At 34.3% G+C, this 26,303-nt stretch overlaps 2 protein-coding genes across 2 annotated transcripts; one reads left to right on the top strand and one right to left on the bottom strand.

Annotated features, from left to right (window-relative positions):
• The first annotated feature begins 1,590 nt into the window (after positions 1-1,590).
• LOC133873799 (cation/calcium exchanger 1) lies at positions 1,591-4,057 on the top strand. Its single transcript, XM_062311569.1, has one exon. The coding sequence runs from the start codon at positions 1,766-1,768 to the stop codon at positions 3,479-3,481; it is 1,716 nt and encodes a 571-aa protein (XP_062167553.1). The 5' UTR covers positions 1,591-1,765; the 3' UTR covers positions 3,482-4,057.
• Positions 4,058-23,939: 19,882 nt separating this feature from the next.
• LOC133873518 (cation/calcium exchanger 2) lies at positions 23,940-25,949 on the bottom strand. The gene is made up of 2 exons (XM_062311230.1): positions 25,833-25,949; positions 23,940-25,548 (listed from the first exon to the last, which is right to left on the bottom strand). Exons 1-2 carry the CDS (start codon positions 25,876-25,878, stop codon positions 23,954-23,956), a joined length of 1,641 nt encoding a protein of 546 aa, XP_062167214.1. The 5' UTR covers positions 25,879-25,949; the 3' UTR covers positions 23,940-23,953.
• Between the last annotated feature and the right edge of the window lie 354 nt (positions 25,950-26,303).

Below are 26,303 nucleotides of genomic sequence, written 5' to 3'. Positions count from 1 at the left end.
AATACCTAAAAAGATTGTCTTTTATTGAGTTATTGAGTCGGTGGAGAACGAATACGTGTACCTGCATGCCGAGTTATAAATTGGTTATTAGATGAAATTGGGTTATTTAAGTGACACTAAATAACTCTGACGGTAATTTGAGAAGAATTTCGAGATTCAACACACATGTAGCTAATGATTTTCAAAGTCATGAAAATTGCTATTAGAGCCAACCTGATACCGCCAAGTGGCACTAAGTGTGCGACATGGATCTTGATAAGGACGTCAAAGGTTCGTGTGAGGAAGAATGCGATACTGCAAATTATGAAATTAGTGTCACGTTATAAGTAAGTACATTATAAATTTATTAGTAATGTTAAAGAATTCTAATCGTAACCGTGACTAATTTTTTTAGAAAAATGTTTGTCTTAATTTTTTTACACATCTCTTGTCAATTTTTGTACAAGAGATGTGCAAATTCACCATTAAATTTGTAGGATTCATATGTAGATCCTACCGATTTAATTGTAGTTTTTTTTTTTAAAAAAAAAAAAAAATTAGACAAGAAATGTGTAAGAAAATGACATCAAACACATCTCAAATTTTAACGTAAGAGCACTTTCAATATCTTCTCTTTAATTTTTTATTTTTTATTTTTTTAAAAAAAATTTAGGGAACAAAACTATTTTTTGGTTCTCTATCCAAATTCCTTCCACAATAGCTTCCACTATTTTTTTTTTATACTATTCAAATATTATTTCATTACAAAATATAAATTTCTACCCCAGAAAAAATAAATATTTTGTGTTAAAATAATAGATAGTAAAACTAAGTGTGACATACCCAATTTTTAGATAAGACTTAAAAAAAGAAAAAAAAATATTTAGAAAAGCAATAAAAAAAAAATGCTGGATAAATTATTATTTTTTTTTTTTGTGAATTTTATTTGAGGTTTTTAATATATTTAAAGGGAGGAAGAGGTTATAAGAGCATTTTTAGTAGACCAAAATATTTTAGTGATCCAATTTGTTAAAATGATCCAAAATAAGTCTCCAACTGCCTCATCAATTTGATGGAAAAAAAAAAATTTGATAAGTGAACAGTACTCTCCAACAATAATGAGCACCGTTTACTTACCTAAACAATAAAAAACTATTTTTTAAAAAGAAAATTATTTCTTACTCATACATCACACACTATTTCTCTTTTGAAAAATATTATTTAAATAAAATAATAATAATAAATAGTTAAAATGATAAAATTGCTTGAAATACTTTTAAAAAGTGGACAATTAAAATAAATTTTTTTTTTTAATTATTTTGACTAGTGAAACGTGGTGGGCTACTAAAAATGCTACTTTAAAAGAATAGGTATGGATGACGGTGGTTTTAGTCGTGAAAATTCAAGTAGACATAATTTAAAAAGAAAGTGCAGACGCGTAATTCTATTTAGTATAATAAATATAAATATGATATAATTAGATGAGGTGAGAATAAAAATCTACACTTTTAGGTGGAAGAATTTAGTGGAACGAATTTGAAGGAAAGAAATTTGTGTCCTTACTTTATTTATATATATATATATATTCCCTGCCTTTGTCCGATCAATGCGATCATTATTTCAAAACCTTCTTTTGTTTGAGTAGAGACTAGAGTCTATCCTCCCAAACACTCGACCAAAAGACACAACTCTTTCCCCGCCAGAAGTTCCTAAAAATATCAAAATCATGGACTTCGTTTATTAGCATCTTCCCTCCTCGGCACCTCTCCTTCACAAGCTCCTGTAAATGGCAATTTTCACTTCCATATTTCAATCCAAGAAATTCTCTCTTTTCCTCAACATATCCTTCCTCTTTCTCCTCTCTCTCTTTCTCAAAGCCCATCTCTTTTCCTCAACATCCATCATCTCCCATCCCAGGTTTCTCAGCGATATCACCACAAATGGTTGCACCGGCCTCCAAAAGTACGACGACGTTAAATACAAGTGCTTCTATGTCAAGACCCATATGAGCTGCAGGCCCAAAGGGTACATAGGCTATCTTCAAATCTTTTACTGCAATTTTGGTCAATTTCCTCTTCTGGGTCATCTTGTACTTTTGTTATGGCTTCTTGTTTTGTTCTATCTGTTGGGTAATACAGCCGCAAACTACTTCTGTTCTTCTTTGGAAAGCTTGTCTAAGATCTTGAAGCTCTCACCCACCATCGCCGGAGTCACCCTTCTTTCATTGGGAAATGGTGCTCCTGATGTCTTTGCTTCAATTGTCTCTTTCACAAGATCCGGCAATGGTGCTGTCGGCCTCAATAGTGTCTTGGGGGGTGCCTTCTTTGTTTCTAGTATTGTTGTCGGAGTTATAAGTATCTTAATTAGCCCACACCGGATTTCAGTCGATAAGCCTAGCTTTATTAGAGATGTCCTGTTCTTCCTTTTCTCTCTTTTTTCTCTTGTCCTTATAATAGCGAATGGAAAAATCAACTTGTGGGGTGCCATTTGTTTTACTTCTATCTACTTGATTTATGTTTGTGTTGTCTGGGCCACTCATTTCTTCTGTGGAAATGAAGAGACTGTGCATAGCCACGAAAATATCAGCGAGATTTCCATACCCTTACTAACATATGTTGATGATGAAAAACCAGTCTCGGTGGAGAAAACCGACCTTGAAGATCAACAAGAAAAAATTCCAAGCTTTTTGAATCATTTGGGCAGAATCTTACATGTATTGGAGCTGCCTCTTTACTTGCCAAGAAGATTGACAATACCTGTTGTTAGTGAGGAGGGATGGTGTAAGCCATATGCAGTGATTTCGGTTACTTTGGCACCGCTTCTGTTGGCAGGCCTTTCTAACACGCAGAGGGAAAACGTGGGTTTTAGGAACAGCCTAGCGACGTACATGACAGCAGGCTTGATTGGGATAGTTTTGGGGAATCTTGCATATGTGACAACAAAGAAGTCTAGCCCACCAAAGAGATGCTTGTTCCCTTGGCTGGCCGGAGGATTTTTGATGAGTGTTACATGGACATACATTATTGCAGAGGAATTAGTTTCTTTGCTGGTTTCTCTTGGGCATATAATTGGGATAAATCCGTCTGTTCTTGGCCTAACTGTTTTGGCTTGGGGCAATTCTCTTGGAGATTTGATAGCCAATATTGCTATGGCAGTCAATGGTGGGGCAGATGGGGCGCAGATTGCTATATCAGGATGCTTTGCTGGTCCTATGTTCAATGTTTTGATGGGTTTGGGCTTGTCGTTTGTTTGCTCATCATGGTCTGAATATCCATCTTATTATGACATTCCTGGAGACCCTTTTCTCTATGAGACTATAGGGTTTCTGATGGGTGGCTTGCTTTGGTCTCTTGTGATATTGCCGAAGAGGAATATGAGGCTGGATAGGTTTCTTGGAGGTGGGCTTCTCACCATCTACATCTGCTTTCTGTTCCTAAGGGTAGCCAGGGCTTTTGGTCTTCTCAAACTTCAGTGGGAGCTCCTTCCAAGTCTAAAAGGGTGACCTTTTCTACGGTGAGCATGCATGATAAAGATTCACTACAATTATTTGTCTAAATTATTAATAATTTAGACACGTAATATAAGAGATTTCATATGAAGCCTATTTGTCCAAATAGGTATGGATTCTTCTATATTATTGTCCATATTGTTAGCAAACGAGCAAGTAATTGTTGTAGATCCTAATCCAATTAAGGATCAATACGCTAACCTGGTTAACTTTATCCGCTCCCTTAAAACAGGGCCTTCTTTTCTAGGGTGGAACTTAATATTTATGTTATGTGTAAAATCAAAATTGCACAAACTTGTTGGCTTACTTATTTGTTGTATATAGTTACTATACCTACGAAGTTTACCCTAATTATTTGGGTGAAGAACTACAAAGTTCACATAATGTAATTATTCTTAGGTTTCTGAGTAATGCTAAAAGTTCTTGTGTCCCTCTAAAAATGATGTGGCTTTTAAAATCACTATTAAGCTTGTAATTGATCACTATTAAATTTTGATCAAATTGAGATTTTAAATGCCACCTCATTTTTGGAAAGACACAAGAGTGACATATGATAAACTTTTAGAATTACTCTATGTTTCTCTATTATCTTTTTTACATCCAACTTTGTAGGATATATATTTTAAGGGAAATGTTGTTTTCACTACACCAGTACAAAATGTGCACAATACCCCCTCTCATGAGAGTGGAGCCCACACATCTAAGCTTTCAATTACAAAACAAGACATTTAAGCCTTATTCAATTCGGTTAAGCTTTCTAACCTCATCTTTATATCATGAAATATACTTTTTTCATGTCTCAAAGTTAGAGACCTTAGGTTCAAACTATGTAAGTGTTCGTAATGACTAAAGAGATTTAAAGATTTTGGAAAACTTTACTTAATTTTTTTAACTTTTATCACATTTGTAATTATTCTTTTAAACTTAAAACATTCTCAATTTAGTATATTAATTTTTTTTTTTTCCAATTCGTCAAAATTTTCTATTAAACCATAACGGAGAAGTTTCAAAATTTTCAAAATACTTATTATTTTTTAGGGAAAAAATTGGAAGAATTTTGGCGTTGGAGAGGATTTAATGGGATTTATAAAAATATCGACACCTGAATCTTTGAGAAATTTTTTTTTTATATACTTTTTATTAAAAGAAAATATGGATATTTTGAAAATTTTAATAAGATTTAATGGAATATTAACGGATGGTTGAAATTAAAAGTTGGATACACTAAATTGAGAGTTTTTGAAGCAATAACAATTGAGAAGGGTTAAGTGAAATTTTTTCAAATATTTTTCTATGACTAATGTTAGGGATAATACACTTTTTACTACAAATTTTATCACACACTGATCTATAATTGATAAAATGATTAAGTTCAAAATTTAATTTATCAATTTAATTTTAGTCGTTGCTTTGTTAATCATACATTTCTAATCATTTGACTAATCATGAATTGGGACATTAATTTATGAAATAAAATAATTTAATAAAAGTTGTAATTCTTGAAGTATTTTTATTTTTTTATCATCTGGTGGAGCCCATTTCTATAGATGGCGCCATCATGCTATCAACTTATCTCATCCCAACTCCTCAGTCCTCATCCTCAGTGAGGTGACTCATATAATTAAGTTTCTCTTCTTCATCACGTTTCTGTCCACTGTTGCTCCTTTTAAATATCTCTTTATTCATCCATCACTGTCCCTCCCTTGTCATATAGTCGGCCATCTTTTTGTTGGGTTATGTTGGCCTAATTGATAGAAGCTTCAGTCGTCTTCTTGTGCTTTTGCTATTATTACTGTTAGGTGGCTGTACTAGTGCATTGGAGGTAGTCTTGTGCCTTATTTTGTAGTCACTATACGGTAGTAGCATTTTCTTTTTTGGCTGCTCTATTCATTTATCAGTAATTTAATTTAGTCCATAAGTCATCTCCTCCGTGGCTAGAACCCGTGATTTAGTGTTTAGTTTTGATACAAAATGATACAAACTTTAAGTAGAACTTACCCCTTAAACCCGACTTGCAAAGTTAAAATTAGAACTTAACTCATGTGAGACACAATGATGGTAACAATTTTAGATATATATAAGCTCTCATTCCTTGCCTAGCTACAAATCTTTTTGAATTGAGAGTTAATTGTGAAAAAGCCCATATGAGACATACTTGTCCAAATAAATTTTAGGTTGTGAAACTCACCTTCTCGTATAGGTGGGTCCCATTTGAACTCTCTCACATATATACTATCTAAATTACTAGAGATCTCAAGTCTTTCCCTTGAGCTAAAAAGGTAATGGGACAACTAAATGTGATTTCTTTATCTACGCAAGACCATAATAGCATCTTCCCGCTTAAACCTCAACTGGAGAAAGGTTTACACGTAGAGGTGAAAATATGGATGAGAATGAAATTATTAGCAATATCCGCATCTGCATTCGCATCCGTATCATGTGAATATTATCCGCATCCGCACGGTTATTGAGGTTATTAAATGCGGTTATTATCTATTGTCTGCATAAGACGTAATGATCGTTTTAGGTCTTGAGGTTGTAATTCATGCTTCTAGTAAATACAAAAAGGCATTATCTATAATTATTCAAATCATATTTACTAATCATTTTACCATGAAATTTCTATCTCATACATTATTTAACTTCATGTGTCATTTATCTATAATTGGTATGCAGAAAAAATATTTGAAAAACTAATAATAATAAAGGAAGAACATATAAAACAATTAAATCAAAACAAATTGGAAGAGTTTGCTAATAGTGAAATCCAACAATATTACAAACGTCATCATTTTAGTGAATTTAATTTTATATATATATATAAAGAAAATGCAGATACGGTTATTAACCGTACATACATACCCTAATATTGTTATCCGCATATATGGATAATAGTTTTTACTAACCGCGTTCACATGTGAGAATAGCAAATATGTGCGAATAGCAAATATAGATGATATTTTCACACTTGTTTATGAATATAAACATGAATGTGAATGTGAATGCGATTGCAAATGGATTTTACTCTTCTTTTGATGATATGATAGGCTACCCTGTGTAACATTGAGTAAAGAGAAACATACACGTACAATAATGTTTGCGTGCTCAAAGCCCGTGAAGATGGTGACATCCAAGTTGGACGTGTCCTCATTAAATCCTAATCGGAAGGAATATCATCCACTTGAACCACTTGTCTAAAGCATTGCGGCAAAGGTGGCCCGGGTCTTATTTTTATTTTTACATTTATGGTTTTAAATTTTTTTTTTTTTTCGTTGTGCTTCATTTTTTTATCAAAGATAATATTTATGCTAGGAGAGAAAAAAAGAAATGGTACCTCTATTTTATTTTATTTTATTTTATTTTATTTATTTTAATTTTTTTTGCCTAAAACTAACAATTGCCACATCATCGATACATAACACATTTAAAATTGCAACCCCCGTTTCTAGATAGACGCTAGACTCAACATCTGACGTCGCTGCCATATATTTTTTTAAAAAAATTTCAAGGCTTTTTTTTATTTTTTTTCGTAGGGTTGGCACACCACCCTTTTGGGCAAGATGGGGTGGCGGGCCACTCCCATTTTGACAAGTAAGGCGAGTTTTGGGGTGGCCGATTTACCCACGGCCAAAACTCAAGAAAGTGCGCTCGGCTTGTGAAGGAGCAGAGGGCAAGGCTCTGATAGGAACCCACGATAATTAGAACAGAATTAAAGATATTTGATAGATAATGAACTCCTTTCAGGTAGGAGAGACCACAAATGAATCCACTTAGGGCTGGATACAAACCACAAATGACAAAATTGTTAGAAATATTTAACATATTTCTTAAACTAACATGCGCAGCGGAAAACGAATAAGGCAGGATTCAGGCTTACCTCTAGCCATATTTGCTCAAGCTTTTCCACGATCCATCTGAAGAACAAGGAAAAATTATTTGAGGGATCTTCTAACCTATGCCTATTGCTTGATGGCTGTACTGATGGTGTACACAGGCACTCTATTTATAGGCTAGGTTAGGGACCCTCAAAATGGTAAACACCGTATTTGTTTCCTTCCATCAAGGAAACAATATCGTTAATTGATTTTAAAATCAATTAACCGATTCCATATTTACGGTAATCTAAATTAATAGAAATAACCATAATACCGATTCCATATTTACGGTAATCTAAATTAATGGAAATATCCATAATGCCGTATATGTTTAAAATCAATTAACCGATTCCATATTTACGGTAATCTAAATTAATAGAAATAACCATAATACCGATTCCATATTTACGGTAATCTAAATTAATGGAAATATCCATAATGCCGTATATGTTTATTGAAAAAATAATAAGCATAGTAAATACCGTAAATGTGATATAAAGGCCATAACCAAAAAGGAATAATATATTACATTCTCCCACTTGGACTTTATAACACATGACCATATGGTATTAGGTTCTTTAGTTTTGGCCAATCTTTTATGGAATCCTCCAACTCAGTTAAGAAATGTTTCACACGAATCATGGCGGTAAAACCATTATAAAATTAGGTCGTCCCTTCCATGTATCACGATGTAAAACACTCCTTACATGAGTACCTTATGGATAATCAAGCTTTATGAATGAACTTCCTATAAGTCATTCGGGTCCAACTTTATTTATCCTCATGGATAAAATAACAAATGTGCACAAAAAATCTTTATTACAATAACTTTATGTCTATAGACCAAAAAGAGACAAACCAAGCGAAAATGAATTAATGAGTCTCATATATTCCGCATGACTTTATTCTTTCTTTACCGGTAAACTTTAAGTCATGGGATCCGCAATCATTAATTCAGTACTTATATGCTCAATAGACCCTTTATGTCTCTTAATGTTATCTCTCTTACTGAGATACTTAATGTCGATTTACTTCTGCTTCTACTCTTTATTCTTATAAAAGAAGATTATAGTAGAATTACCGCAGAGTATCTTTATGGTCTAACTGTAAAATCGACAAGATTGAGACTTTCAACAAATGTCTCAACCATCATGCCTGTGTACCAAATTCATAGCACGCTAGACTTTTAGCTTTCTTGGTAGACGTAGCAACTATAGTCTGCAAACTGCATCTCTAGGATCTATCCTTCAATAAAAAGATATATACCTTAGAGTAGACTTTCTACTATCTACACAATCAGCAAACTCAAATCTAAACAACTAACCACCTTCAAATGGAAAGTGTATCCTTAGGTTAAGTTGTTCTTCTTGGTTCCTTGCATATACCGCAAGGCTTTATTTGCAGCACTTTATTGACTCAATATACTTATTGTCAGTCATATGGTTATGTATAATGCAGACCCTTAAAACTTTTCATCTGCCCTTATTCCAATACCTTTTGGGACATTAATCTGTATTTAATTAGTCCCTCTTAATTGCTACTGAAGGTGCAAATCCTTCATTCTAAATTTTTTTTCCAAAACTTTTTTCAATGTAGGCCTTCCGAGACAATGTTAATATTCTTTATGTCTCTGTGAATCTCTATGTCAAAAGACATAAGAGGTTTCACCCAAATCCTTCATTTCAAAGTTTTGTGAACTTTATGTAGCAAACCTAAATCACCACTTGCAAATATAGGACTAGAAAGATTACTGTACTCCCACTGACCTTAAGGTATATATACTAATCAACAAGGTTTTCTATAAACAATAACCTCGTAAAAAGTATCTTACCATTGAGAGATCTATCACAGCCCATAAATAGAATTCTTTAATTTGCAAGCTTTCTGACTGTTATTTATAAAACCTTTTGATTGTTTCATGTAAACCTCGTCCTTAAGATCCCTATTCAGAAAAGTTGTTTTCGCATCCACTTGATGTAGCTCTGGATAAAAAATAAGCTACTAATGCTATGATCATCTTGATGAACCATCCTTAGACACTGGAGAGAATGTTTCACGATAATCAATGCCTTCCTTATGAGTAAAACCATTGGCTACGAGTCTAGCTCGATCCTTCAGCCATGGACTTAACTCTCACTTCATGGCACTGAATCTCAATGTGGAGTTTTCTCCACTCATAGCATGTGAAAACAAATTTGGATCATCTTTATGTCCAATGTTAATATCAGACTCTGGGAGATATACAACATGATCACTAAGAATTGTTGATCTCCTTATTCTATAGGATTTTCTTAATTCTACTTCCTTTGCATTTTTGCAATGGGAGAATAGACTTTTGAACCTGTTCCGTATGAGTTGGTTGTTCTAGAAATGATTGTGGCTCATGATAATCAATTTGATTTTCCCTGAATACAATCAATCATCCTCTATGAGGAGGAGATTTGGCCAACTCTAGTGCTTCCTCAAATTCCAATTTATGTGAATGAGCACTCCCACTAGGTTCCGTATCCTCTAGAAATTTTACAATCAACAACTCTAGGCTTATATGAAGGATAATAAAACATTAAAACCCTTTAAAGTTTACTAGATAGCTTATAAAAGATCCGCTGATTGTCTTTGAATATAATTTCCTTAGGCGAGGATTATAAATCCTCTCTTTAGCAAGGCAACCTCATATGTGTAAATAATTTAAACTAAGCTTCCATCTATTTCATACTTTAAAAGGTGTCTTATGGACAACCTTAGATGGAATACTGTTTAACATATACACAATGGTCTTCAAAGCTTTACTCTATAAGGGTAATAGCAGATTAGTATTACTAATCATTTCCCTTTGTGTGTACCTACCTTAATACTCTATGCCTATATTAGATCTTATGATCTTCATATTGTTTCTCTTCTTCTTCTTCCTTATAGATATTGAAAGCATTCAATACCCCAGCTTTAATATTTAGAAGATAGACATATATAAACTTTATATGGTCATCACTGAAAGAGATAAAAATATCTCTGACCATTTAGGCAATGAGTATGGAAAGGTTAACATATTTCAATGTACATGATCTCAAGAATTTTAAAAGGCTCTCTTTGGCACCTCTAATGGTCTTGTTGGTATGCTTTCCCTTATGCAATCCACACAAGTACCAAAGTCAGTAAATCACCGACTTTTATTTTCTGTATGGAGATATATTTCAATCTCCAAAGCCATAACAAGAGCATTTTTAAATTCTTAAAGACTCTACTTTACGTCAACATCACTATGCAGAAATAAACAAATAATTTTGTTTCAAAAATTGGGACGTAGGTCAATTTTAAATAGACTTTAAATAAACCCCAACCAATATTCCACCAAAAAATAAGAAAAATTTCAAGTTTAAAATAAAATTGAAATTTTTAATAAGCCAAACTAGAAAATAGATTTCAAAAAGATTATGGAATATAAATCATTTTTTGAGGTCAAAATTATAACTGAATTTTAAAATTAACCTATAGATCCCAACAAGCTCAAATTATAAACACGTGTTATCCATTTTAAAAAGGACTCTGCATTTGTGTTGACAATGTGGATTGTTAAACCATAATCAATCCACAATATATTTGATTGAGTCACTAAAAGAGATTCACGACATACTAGATATGGAGATTATCTTTATTTTAAGTCATTTCTTATACTTCATGCAATCTTTCTTTATATGCCCTTAATTTTCCTTATTTCATGAGAAATATGTATCTTGATTGCCATAATACTTTATTGGCACCTTATTCTCATGCTTTAAGTGTTGGACATGATTGCATTTATTGGTCCTTCCTTTGACATGAATAATCATGTGAACACTTTATAAATTCTCTCATATCCTTGAACACACATGGTTAGAAGTTTATTTACTAACCATTTATCCTTACGTGTGTTACAAGATAAAATTCTACACTTAGAAGAGAGAATTCAAAAAATTGAAATAGACCAACAATAACTCAAAAATCTCAATCTTTAGGGACTTAAGCTAATCTATAATATCCTTCATTCCCATAATAGGATTATAAACACTTCAGAAACTGTAAAAGGTTTGTCTTTAAAGCTTTTTCTATTAGGGTACTGGCCAAGTTTTGTTTGAACTTACTAAATGTTCATAAACAACCTTTATAAAACTTTGGCTCTAAAACATTCAGGAATAAATCCCTGATGACTTTAGTGACATGAGATTTCATGAACATCTAACTTAAGTGATTAAATCACTCCCACCGTTCATGCTTAATAATCTCACGTGGCGTACTTAATTCCGCGGGAGTAGGTGGTTTGTCCACACGGAGTACCAAAATTTTTAACACCCTAAATGAAAAAGCATATCAATCATTTTTCCAGTCAGAAAAATATTATCATAATGTATTGGAATATAAAACTACCAAAAGGTAGAGTAACAGGAATAGCTGCAATAACCCAAGAAAATAAACACTTTAATGCTATGAATTAATATTATTTTAAATTAGCCAATGCCAATTTAAATAGTAAATTTCAACCTACCTTTGGGCAAAGGTTGCATCACGCATGAAATTTACTCTTTATTGATAAGACTAATAAATTTAAATATTAATAAATAAAATTCTTCGTACCTTTGGGCAACCGAAAGAAATTTTACTTTTAATACTAAATTTGTTATCTCATTCTAATTAAGTCATAAAAATAAAAACTTCCCTTTGGGGATAAGTAATTAAATTTATGAATTAACTACAAGACGATATCAACTTTATTTTAAATTAGCCAATGCCAATTTAAATAGTAAATTTCAACCTACCTTTGGGCAAAGGTTGCATCACGCATGAAATTTACTCTTTATTAATAAGACTAAAGCAAATTTAAATATTAAAAAATAAAATTCTTCGTACCTTTGGGCAACCGAAAGAAATTTTACTTTTAATACTAAATTTGTTATCTTATTCTAATTAAGTCACAAAAATAAAAACTTCCCTTTGGGGATAGGTAATTAAATTTATGAATTAATTACAATACGATGTTAATTTTTCTATATGAAGTTCATGTGTACGATCCTTATGCAATTATTACAAAATTAGGATGCTTTGGCTCTCCCAAAATCATAATAATCACGCTGTAATTCATGAACATCTAATATATCTTTATGAGGTTCATGCGTGTAATCCTGATGTAATTATCATACAAAAAATGGGATGCTTTGGCTCTCCATAATTATTATGATAATTACGTGTGTGTAATCTTGATGCAATTGTCATTCAAAATTGGGATGCTGTGGCTCTCCCAAAATTATCATGATAATTGCTACTTCATTAACATCTAACAACTTTATAGATGCCCCCTTAATGGCCTTAGGAATATAACAAACCAATACTTAAATGGGGTAAACAGCATTTTCCAAGGTGCAAGCAGATGAGCTCCCAGGAAAGTGAGGGGGGTCACACCGGACACACTTAAATCCCAAGACTTTCCTTGCCAGAACTTTCCCCGACATTGCATTCTTAGATATTACTGTAAACACACCAGTATATATGGTATTATTAATTATTCTTAGGTCTAGGCATCAAACAATTTATATTTAAACAATATAAATTTAAAATATATATTCCTCAATTCATGTATTAAATAAACAATAATTTTAATACACAGTACTGTAAATAATAAAGGGAATAAAACTTTAATATGAGGACATAATAAAACACATGGCCTAATGGTTTAGTAAGTGGCCAAGGCTCTTTACACCTGGTGAACCCAGGTTCTAAACACCATAAGGCCTAAATTCCCCTTTTAAAAAGAACTTGATGGGTTACTGAAAAGAGTTGCTGTATTGGGCTGACCCAATTGGGTTAACCCACTTAATTTGGGTTGGGTATCTGTATTGGGCTACTATATTGGGTTGGGCTTTTGGGTCACAAGACTCCAAATGGGCTACTGTATTTGGCAATTAGGTCAACCCACTTAATCGGGTCAGGCCTCTGGGTCTATGTATAGTGCTGGCCCAAACTAGGTCAGCCCACTTAAATGGCCCAAAACTGCATGGGTTTTAAAAAAACCCTACCCGAAAATATATCAAACCCAAAAACTTTAATGGGTCGAAACCCTACCCAGTCACCAACCAACCCGACCCGTAATGTTCCAGATGGGTTGAAAACCCTAAAAATAGAACCCTAGCCGCCACCCCTTTATGAAAATACCCATATCAAAATTACAACAACTTAAAATTAGGCAGTATATCACAATACACAGAATAGTGATAAAACAAAAAATAGTTTTATCAAATTTATGGGTTTTCACAAATAGTACGTGAACAACAAATATTCACAAAATAATCGCTAATGCGTTTCTATCATGTCACAAAAGACGAAATATTGCTCAAACAATATTGACAAACAGAAGTGAACAATACCAAATAGAATATACTTGATTCAATATTGATAACCAATAAAAATACTTGATTCAATATTGATAACGCATAGTAAAATTATACGCTAAGCAAAATAGCACAGAGGATGGCTCTGATACCACATGTTAGAAATATTTAACATATTTCTTAAACTAACATGCGCAGCGGAAAACGAATAAGGCAGGATTCAGGCTTACCTCTAGCCATATTTGCTCAAGCTTTTCCACGATCCATCTGAAGAACAAGGAAAAATTATTTGAGGGATCTTCTAACCTATGCCTATTGCTTGATGGCTGTACTGATGGTGTACACAGGCACTCTATTTATAGGCTAGGTTAGGGACCCTCAAAATGGTAAACACCGTATTTGTTTCCTTCCATCAAGGAAACAATATCGTTAATTGATTTTAAAATCAATTAACCGATTCCATATTTACGGTAATCTAAATTAATAGAAATAACCATAATACCGATTCCATATTTACGGTAATCTAAATTAATGGAAATATCCATAATGCCGTATATGTTTATTGAAAAAATAATAAGCATAGTAAATACCGTAAATGTGATATAAAGGCCATAACCAAAAAGGAATAATATATTACAAAAATGCCAATACAATAATCAATAATCTATTCTCCACATTCTAGAACTCATCTTATACTAGAGCTACGTAACTGAGAATAAAACTACCCACTAACATGTTAAACTACCCACTAACATATTAAACTACCCATGCACTAAATAACTACCCATGAATAACTGCAGCACACCACTACCCATGTCTAGATAGTCCTTCACGTGGCCATGAACTGCAGTTGTCCAACACCCACGTCTAGAGTCCTCCACGTTTCCATCAATTGCCCCGCCTGGAAGAAGAACCTTGTCCTCAAGGTTCATGTGGAGAAATTGATGAGAGGTTCAACCTCTTCGGCTCCGCGCTTACCACCCACAATTTTTGTGTCCCCATTTTCAAACTCAAACCTTTCCTCCATTGCAGAAACCTCAATAGAGAGTGCTTGAGGTGTTTGGCAACGATGTCCCGGTGTGAATTTTTCATTGCAACCGAAACACAGGCCCTTCTCCCTTCTTTTCTGCATCTCTTCCCATGACAGTTTCTTGGCAGCACCCGATGAATATGGGCGTGTAGTATGTGTTGAGTACCCGGCTGAATTTGTCGACATAGTTGGCCCTTCACTGCTTGCAATCTTCCGGTCTCTAGAGAGATTATCATCTCTCATGCGTGCTAGCTCAATGGCATCACGGAGGGTCTTCGGTTTGAACATTCGCACAGCAGATACAATATCCTGTTGCAGCCCTCCAAGGAATGTTCCCACGAGTGCCTTTTGTGGCCACCCATCCACCCGGTTTGCCAAACGCTCAAATTCTTGTTGATAATCCCGCAATGTCCCTTCTTGTTGGATTCTTGAAAGTGCCTCGTCATAATCTTCGACTTCGGTAGGACCGAATCGAATCAGCAACTCCCGTTCGAAGGCGTCCCATGTGATGGGTACTTGTTCTTCCTTGTACAACTTTTGAACCCATTGCCACCATTGATTGGCTTCACTTTCGAGATGAAAGGCTGCCAGGGATACCTTTTGCTCCTCCGGTATTTGCTTATAATTGAAGTACTGAACTACCCGGTTCAGCCACACGTTGGGGTTGTCTCCCGAGTACCGAGGAAACTCCAACTTAGTGAAATTACTCGATCCTTTAGAACTATTCGAGTGCCCGGAAGAATGATTTCCGTTTCCTTTGTCTGCAGATGATTCACCATGTTCAAAACCCTTGAAGAAGAGTTCCTTAAGCTCCGCAAAGCTGGACTGTGATTCTGCATTCATCTTCTGCATTACTTCTTTCAAATCCTGAATTTCTAATTCCAATTTCTCAATGCGATCCTTGTTGGTAGCCATGCTTTGAATTTTGAACCTGGCTCTGATACCAGGTTGATAGGAACCCACGATAATTAGAACAGAATTAAAGATATTTGATAGATAATGAACTCCTTTCAGGTAGGAGAGACCACAAATGAATCCACTTAGGGCTGGATACAAACCACAAATGACAAAATGCCAATACAATAATCAATAATCTATTCTCCACATTCTAGAACTCATCTTATACTAGAGCTACGTAACTGAGAATAAAACTACCCACTAACATGTTAAACTACCCACTAACATATTAAACTACCCATGCACTAAATAACTACCCATGAATAACTGCAGCACACCACTACCCATGTCTAGATAGTCCTTCACGTGGCCATGAACTGCAGTTGTCCAACACCCACGTCTAGAGTCCTCCACGTTTCCATCAGGCTCTACGTCATGAGGTGCTGCGTCACCATGTTCATCTGCTGGAGAGACTATAGCGATTCTTGAAAGAGGGAAAGAGAGAGGTTATGCCTGTCTTTCTTTCCTCTTTGGTTCTATCATGAGATCGTTCTTGGGTATGGTCAAAATCCCAGTTTAGCTTTTCCTGACGTCGGAGGAGGAAGAGGATGACATATACGCGTATATAAATTTTTTTCCCCTTTTTAATGTTTTTTGGGTTGGATATTTTTTTGAGCTCTGAATCTCCCCATTGAAGGAGACGGGTTCTTGATGTTACTGTTAGTTCCACTATTGACCGTCTGAAAATAGAGAGAGATTGAAATTGAAAGAGAATCAAAATTAGCTTCAGCATCCCAAGATCACTCCCCCTTTTTTAATTTCTCTGTTTCGTTTTCTGTTTATGGGTTTGGTAGTACTGACCTTCATTTCCCAATTTCTCATTTGGGTTCTCTGGACGTTTGAAAGAGATTCCTGATGGAGTTTCGGCCATGGGATAGTTTGGGCCCCCAAAATTGGACTTGAGTGGCTTACCCACCTCTAGGATTTTTTATTTTTATTTATTTTTTTTTTAAAAAGCCTTAATTTTTATTTATTTATTTATTTATTTTATTTATATATGTGTGGCAGCCATGCCAACGTTTATGTGGCGACTTATATAGCATCTGGGGACAAATGTCGCAATTTTAAATGTGTTATGTGTCAATGATGTGGCAATCCGTTAATTTTGGACGGAAAATTGGATAGAAGTATCATATCCGTCTTTTCTCGTAACACATGTATGATCTGTGGTAAAAAAAAAAGAAATGAAGCACAAAAAGCAAAAAAATAAAAATTTAAAACCACATGGGACAAAAAGGTACTTAACCCTATTATTTTTTTAAAAAAATTAAGGTTCTAATATGGTAAAAAGTTAATAAAATATTCTTTAATTAAGGGCCATACTTAATAATTGTACAATAAATGTTATTTCGAAAACAAATTTTAAGATTCTAATATGGAAAAATTTAATAAATAGTTTCTAATTAAGGCTCTCAATCATGGTAAAAATAATTACAAATTAAAAGTCTCATTATTCACATTCAGAAAAAAATCCATAAATTCTTGAAAAGTCATACTTATTTACTATTTTTAAAAACTGCATTTTTACATTTATAAAATTAGTCCAACGCGCATAATTTTTTTCTCCAATTTTTATTTGAATTGAATGTTTAGAAAAATATAAAAAGCCTTCAAAGTATATAAATTCTCATTGTTTGTTTTATGCATAATAGATAGATTTACACACTGGATGAGTCTTATTATTTCATGTTTTTTAATCAAGTGATAAGTCCTCCTTTTATATCTAGTAAGTTATATATATATATATAAAAATTTTAAAATAGATTTTACTAATAGAAGAAAGTGCTCTAATTAATATATTAAATAAAAAAATAATATAAATATTAAAATAAATTTAATTTAATTAATATTTAAATATAAAAAAATGACATCACTTAAACTTATTGCCTTATGTTTCAAAATTTATCGAGCATGCATTGATTTTGGTCCATCTTCATTGAAACATTGTGGAGTTTGTAACAGAGTAAGATGAGACTCTCGAAGCAATTTGAGGGAATAAAAAAGGAAAAAAATGCTGATCTCACCACGAGTTTCATGACTATCCACAAATATCATATAAATTTAGGGAATCACACTTTAATGACTAAACCACCAGGAGAACGATGATCACCATTTCAAATGAAATTGATAGTATCTATTTTATGGTCAGAATTTAAAGTTGGTGTATTTAATGGTGTAAATAATTTAAATTTTTTTGAAAGACGTACTATCATTGACTTCATATACACTGTTAGATGCACCAACTTTAAATCATGACCATGAAATGAATATTATCAATTTCATTTCAAATTAAGAAGATATTATTTCCCATGCCCCCTCCTAGGATTTTGAAGGAAAAAAACCCCAATTGTTTTTTGAATATATATATAAGAAAAATACACACACACCCCCCAAAATATCATTTCATTGTTAATGTTTCCCTTTGTTAGTATTTTAGGTTGGCTACATTCTGGATAACAAAAAACACTTTATGTAATAGTTGCAAATTAACAGGATGGTCGGTTCTTAATTCAGAATCTTCATGTATTCAGACAGTGTTCAAATCAAAGCATGTGACTGATCAAAAGTTTCTAGAAGATGTCCTTGAAGATTCCTTGCATATTCTAAGCCAAATCAACTGGTTCTTGTGCAACCGTCCGAGCGAGCCTTTGAAGGAGTTCGGACGCCCCACAGTGTCTAGCAGATTACGTTGAAGACGTTCGGACGACAGAACAACACCTTCCAGACACTAGATCAATCATCATTCAACACGGAGTTAGATTTCAGAAATTGACACTGTTTGAGAAGTCTCTGCAAGTCGTCCGGACGATGTGGCAACACGTCCGGATGCTGTCCAGCATTTCAGAATTTTCCAATGTTCCGTTCGAATGCGGAAATGAGTTATAGCGAAGACCGTCCGGACGTGCGGCCAAGCTGTCCGAATGTGGACTTGATAATGATAGAATTGCGCTGTTTCTGAAAGGCAATTGTAGAAGACCGTCCGAACCAAAAGGATTGACATTGTTGCTTGTCAATGTCAGAAAAGTTAGCGATAAAACCTGAACTGAAGTGCTGATGTCAAAAGGGACGTCTTGACACCGCAATTGAACATGCACTTTAATGAACTGTTTTTACACGATTTTTTTTCCCATCCTATAAATAGAATAGGATGCCATTTGTTTTATGGTGTTGCTAGGATCCTAGAATCTCGAGATTGTCTAGTTTCCCCCTTATGTGCCAAGAGAGTTTTTTTTTTTAAGAGCCATTGTAGCTTTCTCTCTCTTGGAGTTTGTTGAGCCAAGAGAAACCTTGTTGAGAGCCCTTGCTTTCCAATATCTTGGAGTTTGTTGTTCAAGAGGGTCTTGGTTGAGAGCTTCCTTTGCTTTCCCTCTCTTGGAGTGTGAGATTTTTGTAAAAGCTTTTTGGGTTTGGCTGCTCCAAATTGGTTTAACCTTTGATGTATTCAAAAGGTTTCCACTTTGTCAACAAATCATGTGTTGTTGATGTGTGATTGATTTATCTCTTATAGTGGTTTGAGATTATTATTGTTGTAGAATTTTATTTGATAAAATTAATGTATATAATGTGTTTTGTGCATTGGGGTCGGGATTTCGATCCCTTCAATCAGATATGATAACGTTTCATGAGATATGAGATATGTTATGGTCTGTTTGGGAACCGAAGAGAATACTGATTTTCTTCGGGTATTTTCCTGTTTTCCGAGTGGTTGAATCCAACCCAAAAAACAACCTGGAATTCATCAAGTTTTCAAAAATACATGCTTTTCTTGTGGGTCCCACACGTCATTCACCCACTAATCACAAATAATAATTATTTAAATTAAATAATAGTTTTTAATATTTTTTTATAATAAATAATTATTATTTTAATTATTATTCCACACTACTTTTTATAATACCAATCATTATACACAACTTTTCATACATCTATTCATTTTTTACCATTAAAAAACACTACTTTTCAATTTCAAACATCTAACACCCAAACACAATTTCAAAAAGAATTTAAATTATACATCACCTAAACACATTTCCTTTACAACGAAATTTGCGTACCAAATAAGAATTAAAATTTGATTCAAAAAGTCAAACACCCAAACGGACCATAATGTTTAATGTGATATGATGATATTTATATTGATGCAGGACATGACATGATATTTAATGGTTTTTACCATTTCTTAGAATAGGATACGAAGTGTACATAAACCCTCTCTAATCTAGGTGATTATCAAGTAGTTATAACTTTTGATAAAACTAATTTTTAAAAGACTACAACTGCTTAATAAACACTAGTTAAAGTGATTTTCAAAAAATATATCACATTTTTTAAAAGGCCAGTTTATATTATACTTGTTAAGAGAGTGGATTTACATATCCGCCTATGAAATTGTGGATTCAATTGGGGCAATCCACCAATTGATAAATCTTGCGGGAGAAGAGATAGATATTGATCCATGCTCATGCTTAGATATCTACCTTTGAGGCCCTTTGGGGATCTCTAGCTTTCGGAGTTTTGACTTGAGCTAAGTCATTTTGGTTAGTTGGTAGTTGTATTTATATATGCCGCCTGTGGCATATCTTAGTGATCATGTATAAACTGCCAAGTTTGAGCTTTGTAATGACTATATTGTGAAATAGAAGCTCTGATATATTTTATTGGTGATTTTAAAAGAAAGCAAAAAAATTATTCAAGTTTTATGTTGCATTATTATAAGGTAATAGTAGTAGCATCACGTGGTAAATCCAGAAATTTCCACTTACGGCTTTGTTACAAAGCTCGAAGCATTACAACCCCTTAATCAAATTCAAATTAACCCAAGCCACCCAAAAGGAACCATATTCTCTAAATAGGCCAGGTCCATAGATGCTTAAAATGGTAGCTGTATTCAAATCTTCAAACTTTTTCAATTCCAACCCACCTTTTCCACTTGGGAACACAAATTAAGTTCCATGCAACTTTTTCCTTTGCGGAACAAAGTTCATGATTTCCATTCCACAAAAATCTATGAAACTTTTAGTGCTCTATTGATCTAATCACCTTTCAACCTACCCGTAAAAGAAAGATGTTTGGACAACCGAAAGTTGATTCCACTGCAGATTTTCTCCAACAAAGTCTCACAATCAAACAATGACAGGTTCTTGGAAGTTAAAGGAACCCAAATATATATCTCACTGGAAGTTTACCCTCATTCACTTTTACGTAATCCAGCGCAAGAATCTTCTTACTTCTCAATGATACCCTAGAGTAAAACAAAGTGCTTTTTGAGGGATAAGCTTTCAAATCTGAAAGATTCCCAAACGCCAGTAAGACTTTGTTGATTTTCTCCACTAACTGTAAGGTAGCCTTCGAGAACAACAGCAAGTCATCCACAAAATAAAGATGTATCAATTTGCTGCAACACACTTTGGATGGTATTGAAATTCCGAGCCCAAAGCAGCTTCCTCAGTAACTCTTACATTTGACCCTACGTGGTTTAAATACTTTATTTTTTACTTTTTGTGATTCATTTCGTATCATAGATGGTATTTTGTTTATGGCTAAAGACGGAGATGGTACCTCCTTCCAAATTTCATCTAAAAATTGACGGACGTCTACGTCAACACCTCCAAAAAGTTGACACGTGTCTTATGCCTAATTAAAAATAAAAAAACTGAAAAAAAAAAACTTTAGGATTTTTTTTTTAAAATTTTTTTTTTTATTATTTTTAAATTGACAAAAAAAAAGGAGGGGCGACTCGAGCCACTACCATGGCCGGTCTAGGGGTGGTTCCCCATGGCCCTTGGGGATGGTTTGGCCACCCCCAAGGGCCAAACGCTAATTTTTTTTTTTTTTGGCGTTGTGAGGGTGGTTCGTTTTGCTCTTTGGAGGTGGTCCGGCCACCCCAAGGGCCATATGGGTGGTTCGACCACCCCAAACAGGTCATGGGGTGGATGACTTTTTTTTTCCAAAATTTTATTTATTTATTTATTTTTAATTTTTTGAAGCTTTTATTTTAATTTAAGTTTTTATTATTTTAATCTTTAATTAGGTAAAAGACATGTGTTAGTTTCTTAGAAGTGTTGATGTGAACTTCCTTCAATTTTTGGATGGGAAGTTGGACGGAGGTATCATTTCCGTCTTTAGCCATATATGAGATTCCATCTACGATACGAAATGAATAACAAGGGTTAAAAAATTAAAATCTTTAAACCACATGGGGCAAAAACGTATTTAATCTTAAAATAAATGATTTGATCTTCATAGTGTCTAATCATCTAATCAAAATAAAAGGTTATTTTTCTTTTCTTGTCTTCAGATTTTATTCCATTAAAAAAAAAAAAGAAAGTTAAATGATCAATAAAAGTGTTTTAGAATCAATGGGCAGAAAATTTTTAAAATCTTGAGTTTGATTTTTCCGAGGTTCTTTAGATTGCCTCAACTCTTAAAAACGGTAGCAGCAAAAAACATGTTAGAAAATGCCTGAAGTTGAAGCACATGCAAACGAAGAGTTGAACCCTACCCCATATCCCATTCTATAAAACAACGTCAATGTGATGGACCCTTTGACTGACTCTACTCGTAGTTTGTCGTGGACCTTTAATTCAACTGTAGCTATTAACAATTGAATGACCTCGTCACTCTGTCCCATTACATAGATGTCCCCATTTGGTTTTGTCCAAGCCCAAATTTTCTGCTGCCTACAATGGATCAATGGGGAGATGGAGACATTTATTTATTTATTTTGGAGTTGAAAAAAGAAAAAGGATTTGATTTAGGTGCTTTATAAAAACTATAATATATATGCTGTTCTACACCGGCCACCTAAGCTAGATTCAAAAAATTATTGATTAAAAGCCATCTTTCATAGGAGATATGACATATTACCACCCCAAAATATGACTCTTGACTATCTTTGTTCATGTAACAATTTTTGCAGTTTATTTTTTCTTCTTAAAAAAAAAAAAAAAAAAAAAAAAAAAAAAAAAAAAAACTCTAAAATCATATGAGTAAAATGATCAAAAATTATATCTTGAAAGGGGTATAAATCATATCTCCTTCCATAATACCTTCCATCGCATCAATAGCAAAAGAAAACATGCGAACAAGACTGACAAATAGAATTCGACCGAGGCTTAATGGAATCATTATTTTTCATAATTGCCATAGACGTGAAAATTCTTGTAAAAACAGAACCATGGAAAACAACAACAGAAAGGGAATTACAAAAATCAATCACGTAACATGATCGGTGAGAGCCAGAGATCAGCACAGAAATCCAAGAAATCCCAAATCCTAACTTGAGATTATGTTCTACAGCAATTACTATAGATGCAAGTTACATTCAACCCCCATTGAATTCAGAAGCTCACTTCACTTGTATATAGATGATAAATCAATGATTATAAAGTCAACACGTGTAAACCCACAAAATTAGGGGAAAAAAAAAAGGGTTTAAACCAACAAACTTTGACAAGGATTCTTTCCATTTAATTTGAAATGAGTAGTATTCATTTTATTGTAAAAATTGAAAATTAGTACATCTAAAGGTCAATATGATACCACATTATTTAATTTTTTTTTTTTTCACATAATTATTTCATAGGCCTAAAAAATCATAAACAACCACTGCATAAACAGCGATGGTAACAGATTAACTGCAGAACAAGAAGTGAGTTGCCCCTAGGACCAAGAGTAAGCCCAAGTCTCCAAGAGCATCAGCAAACTGTGATTAGATATAATTGGGGTTTCGTTTTCTGGACTTTTTTTATTGTTTTCTTTTTGGTTAGTGATTAGATATAATTAAAATTTCACACAAATTGTAAGTATGACGCATCTCGTTTGTTATGTGGCCACTGATGATTAGGTGGCTTGATGACCTGCGATAAAATCTATCAGCAATTTGCACGGAATAGTTGATGGTGAGAATGATTTTTAAAGGATGAAAACTTTTTGAGTTATGATCTTTTGCCACCTCAAGACACAATTCATGATATGATCTTTTATCTTCTATATACAAGTAAAGTGAAGCCAAATGATCTTTTATATCCTTATATAGATGATAAAAGATCATATCAGCTAAGTTGTATATAAGCAAATGAAGCCAAATGATCAGTTAAGTAGTTGAAATCATGAAGCCAAATGATATCAGCTAAGCAAGCTAGTCGCTTTACAAGAAGCTTGTTAGTACACTAATTACATCCACTTCTTTTGAAATGTTGTTCACAGCCACGTCATTCTATTTGTATGCTAAATGTATAACAGTCTACTAAATATCATTACTTTTAGTTTTATATATATAGAGAAGGTTGAGAGACCCATGTGTTTGTATCAACCTTGAAAACAGAGAAACTATATATACAGCTAAAAGCCCTCCTCCCAAGACCCCATCGAGCCTCATGTCTCTCCATGGCAAAACCACAAGAGCCCAAAGTAACCCACCAGCCAAAAATCCTAGTGTCTCCAAGAGGTATGGATCTCTAGGTATCACTACAAATGATGGGTATTTTGCCCAACAAGAGCCTACAAGAGACAAGCCCAAACCAAAGAGAGTGCTAAAGATGGGGCCAGCATAGCAGCCTGATATGGCAACTTGAGCTCCCTCTGCTCCACCATTCATAGCCATTGTCAAATTTGTGGTCAGATCTCCAAGTGAGTTGCCCCATGCAAGGACTGTTAGAGCTAGTATAGAAGGGTTTATTCCACACATATACCCAAGTGAAACTAGCAGCCCTACCAATTCCTGAGCAGTAATATAGCTCCAAGTTATACTCATTAAAAAGCCTCCTGCAAGCCAAGGGAAAGTGCATTTCTTTGGTGGGCAAGAGTTCTCAGTTGTCAAGAAAGCAAGAAACCCAAAAGCAATCCCAAAAAACAACCCAATTCCATAGTCTTGAGGGTTCCAAAGAGCTGACAACAGCAGTGGCGCTAGTGTCACTGAAGCAACTGCATATGGCTTAGACCATCTTTCCTCACAAACAATAGGAATTGTCAATTGCCTTGGTAAATTAAGAGGCATCTCAAGGATGCAAAGAAATGCACCACAAAAAGCTGATGATCTTGAACAAAAGCAGCTCTTCTTGACGTCTACTAAAGAAGTACTAAGCTCCCCCCCCTTCTCCATGTCAGTAAGAATAGGTATAGTCAAGTCACTGCAGTTGCTCGAATTACAATGTCTTTCACTGTCTTCTCCACCATTCTTTGAGTGGAAGTGTGAGGTGTAAACCATTATCACATAAACAATATACAGTGAAGAAAAAGCAATTGCACCCCACAGATCGATTTTCCCCTGAATCAATATTACAATCAAGAACACAAGAACCAAAAGGAAAAAACAAACATCTCTTACAAAGGCAGACTTGTTTACTCGAATCTGCTTTGTGCGCCTTGAAATGCTTATGATTCCAACCACAACACATGTTACAAAGGAAGAACCCCCTAGTACTGTATTAAGGCCAACGTCAGTGTCACACGTCCCATTACCCATAAAGGAGACGATGATTGCAAAAATATCAGGGGCACCATTGCCAAGAGAAAGCAGAGTAACCCCAGCAATTGTAGGAGACAATTTGAGTAACCTTGATAAGCTTTCAAGTGAAAAACAAAAGTATTCAGAAGCTGTGTTTCCCAACAGATAAAACAGAACTAGAAGCCAAAGAAAAAGAAGAGTATAACCCAGAAGGGGAAAACTCCCAATTTTGCAATAGAAAAGGTAAAGATAGTCAATATAGCCCTGGGAAGCACATGGGTCATGGGATTTAAGGTACGAACACTTGGCTTTGTAGTCATCTAGCGTATGTAAGCCCTTGCAGCCTTGCTTGCTGCTGCTAGTGAAGCCATGGAATTTGCTCAAAACAAGACTTTCTGAAGAGTAGAGATGTATAATCAAGAAAACACATGCCAATAAGAGAAATGAGATGTTCAAGAAAAGAAGATAATTATTCTTGGCAGATACGGAAGCAGACATTGCAGAAAATCTATCAAAAACAATTTCATGCATAGAATAAGCTGGAATTCTTCATGATTAAGATAAGGGGTACATCCAGTTTAGGCCAACAGGTTAATCCAAGGAAGCTGGCTTTGCCTAATTTGTGCAGAACTTCAACTACTCTAATGAAAAGGCATAAACGTGAAGCAACATAACTAACCTCTGCAAGTGCTGGATGAAGTAAAACTTGATGACAGAAAAACCATTGAAGGCGTCTACAACACTGGGAATTGCTAGCTCATGGTGGTGGGAACTGGGAACCTGACCAGAGCAATTGTCTTATAGTTGCAATGCATCCTTGGGAAATGAACTGAATAAGATACGTGGCAGTTGGTTAGATGTCCTTTTCATGTAGATGGGGAGCACCTGTATAAGAGATGGGATTACACATAAATTTGCAATCAAACGGTACCTTTTCCTTTCTTTTACTTGCCTCATTTTGTTCTTCCAAATCAAGCTTTTGACAACTTCTTTCGATGCACACGTTTTTGCAAGGGGCATTATAGATGCTACGTGGCATGTGGTTGATGGTGCAAACACCCATCAAATATGGACCTAACATCACAGATGAGTCTTTTCTCTCTGCTGTCTTTTTACCGTATCTACGGTATGTACATACCACTTTGCCTGT

This window comes from Alnus glutinosa, chromosome 7 (assembly GCF_958979055.1).
Source record: "Alnus glutinosa chromosome 7, dhAlnGlut1.1, whole genome shotgun sequence".
NCBI lineage: Eukaryota > Viridiplantae > Streptophyta > Magnoliopsida > Fagales > Betulaceae > Alnus > Alnus glutinosa.
The sequence above is the reverse complement of the archived record's forward strand: the minus strand, read 5'-3'. Positions and strand labels throughout refer to the sequence as shown.

Excerpts from the sequence above, each read along its gene's own strand:
- LOC133873799 (XM_062311569.1), top strand. The coding sequence starts at position 1,766 with ATGGCAATTTTCACTTCCATATTTCAATCCAAGAAATTCTCTCTTTTC.
- LOC133873518 (XM_062311230.1), bottom strand. The coding sequence starts at position 25,878 with ATGGTTTTTCTGTCATCAAGTTTTACTTCATCCAGCACTTGCAGAG. Across the intron at positions 25,549-25,832 it reads TTCATCCAGCACTTGCAGAG|AAAGTCTTGTTTTGAGCAAA; the intron begins GTTAGTTATGTT and ends TCTACTCTTCAG.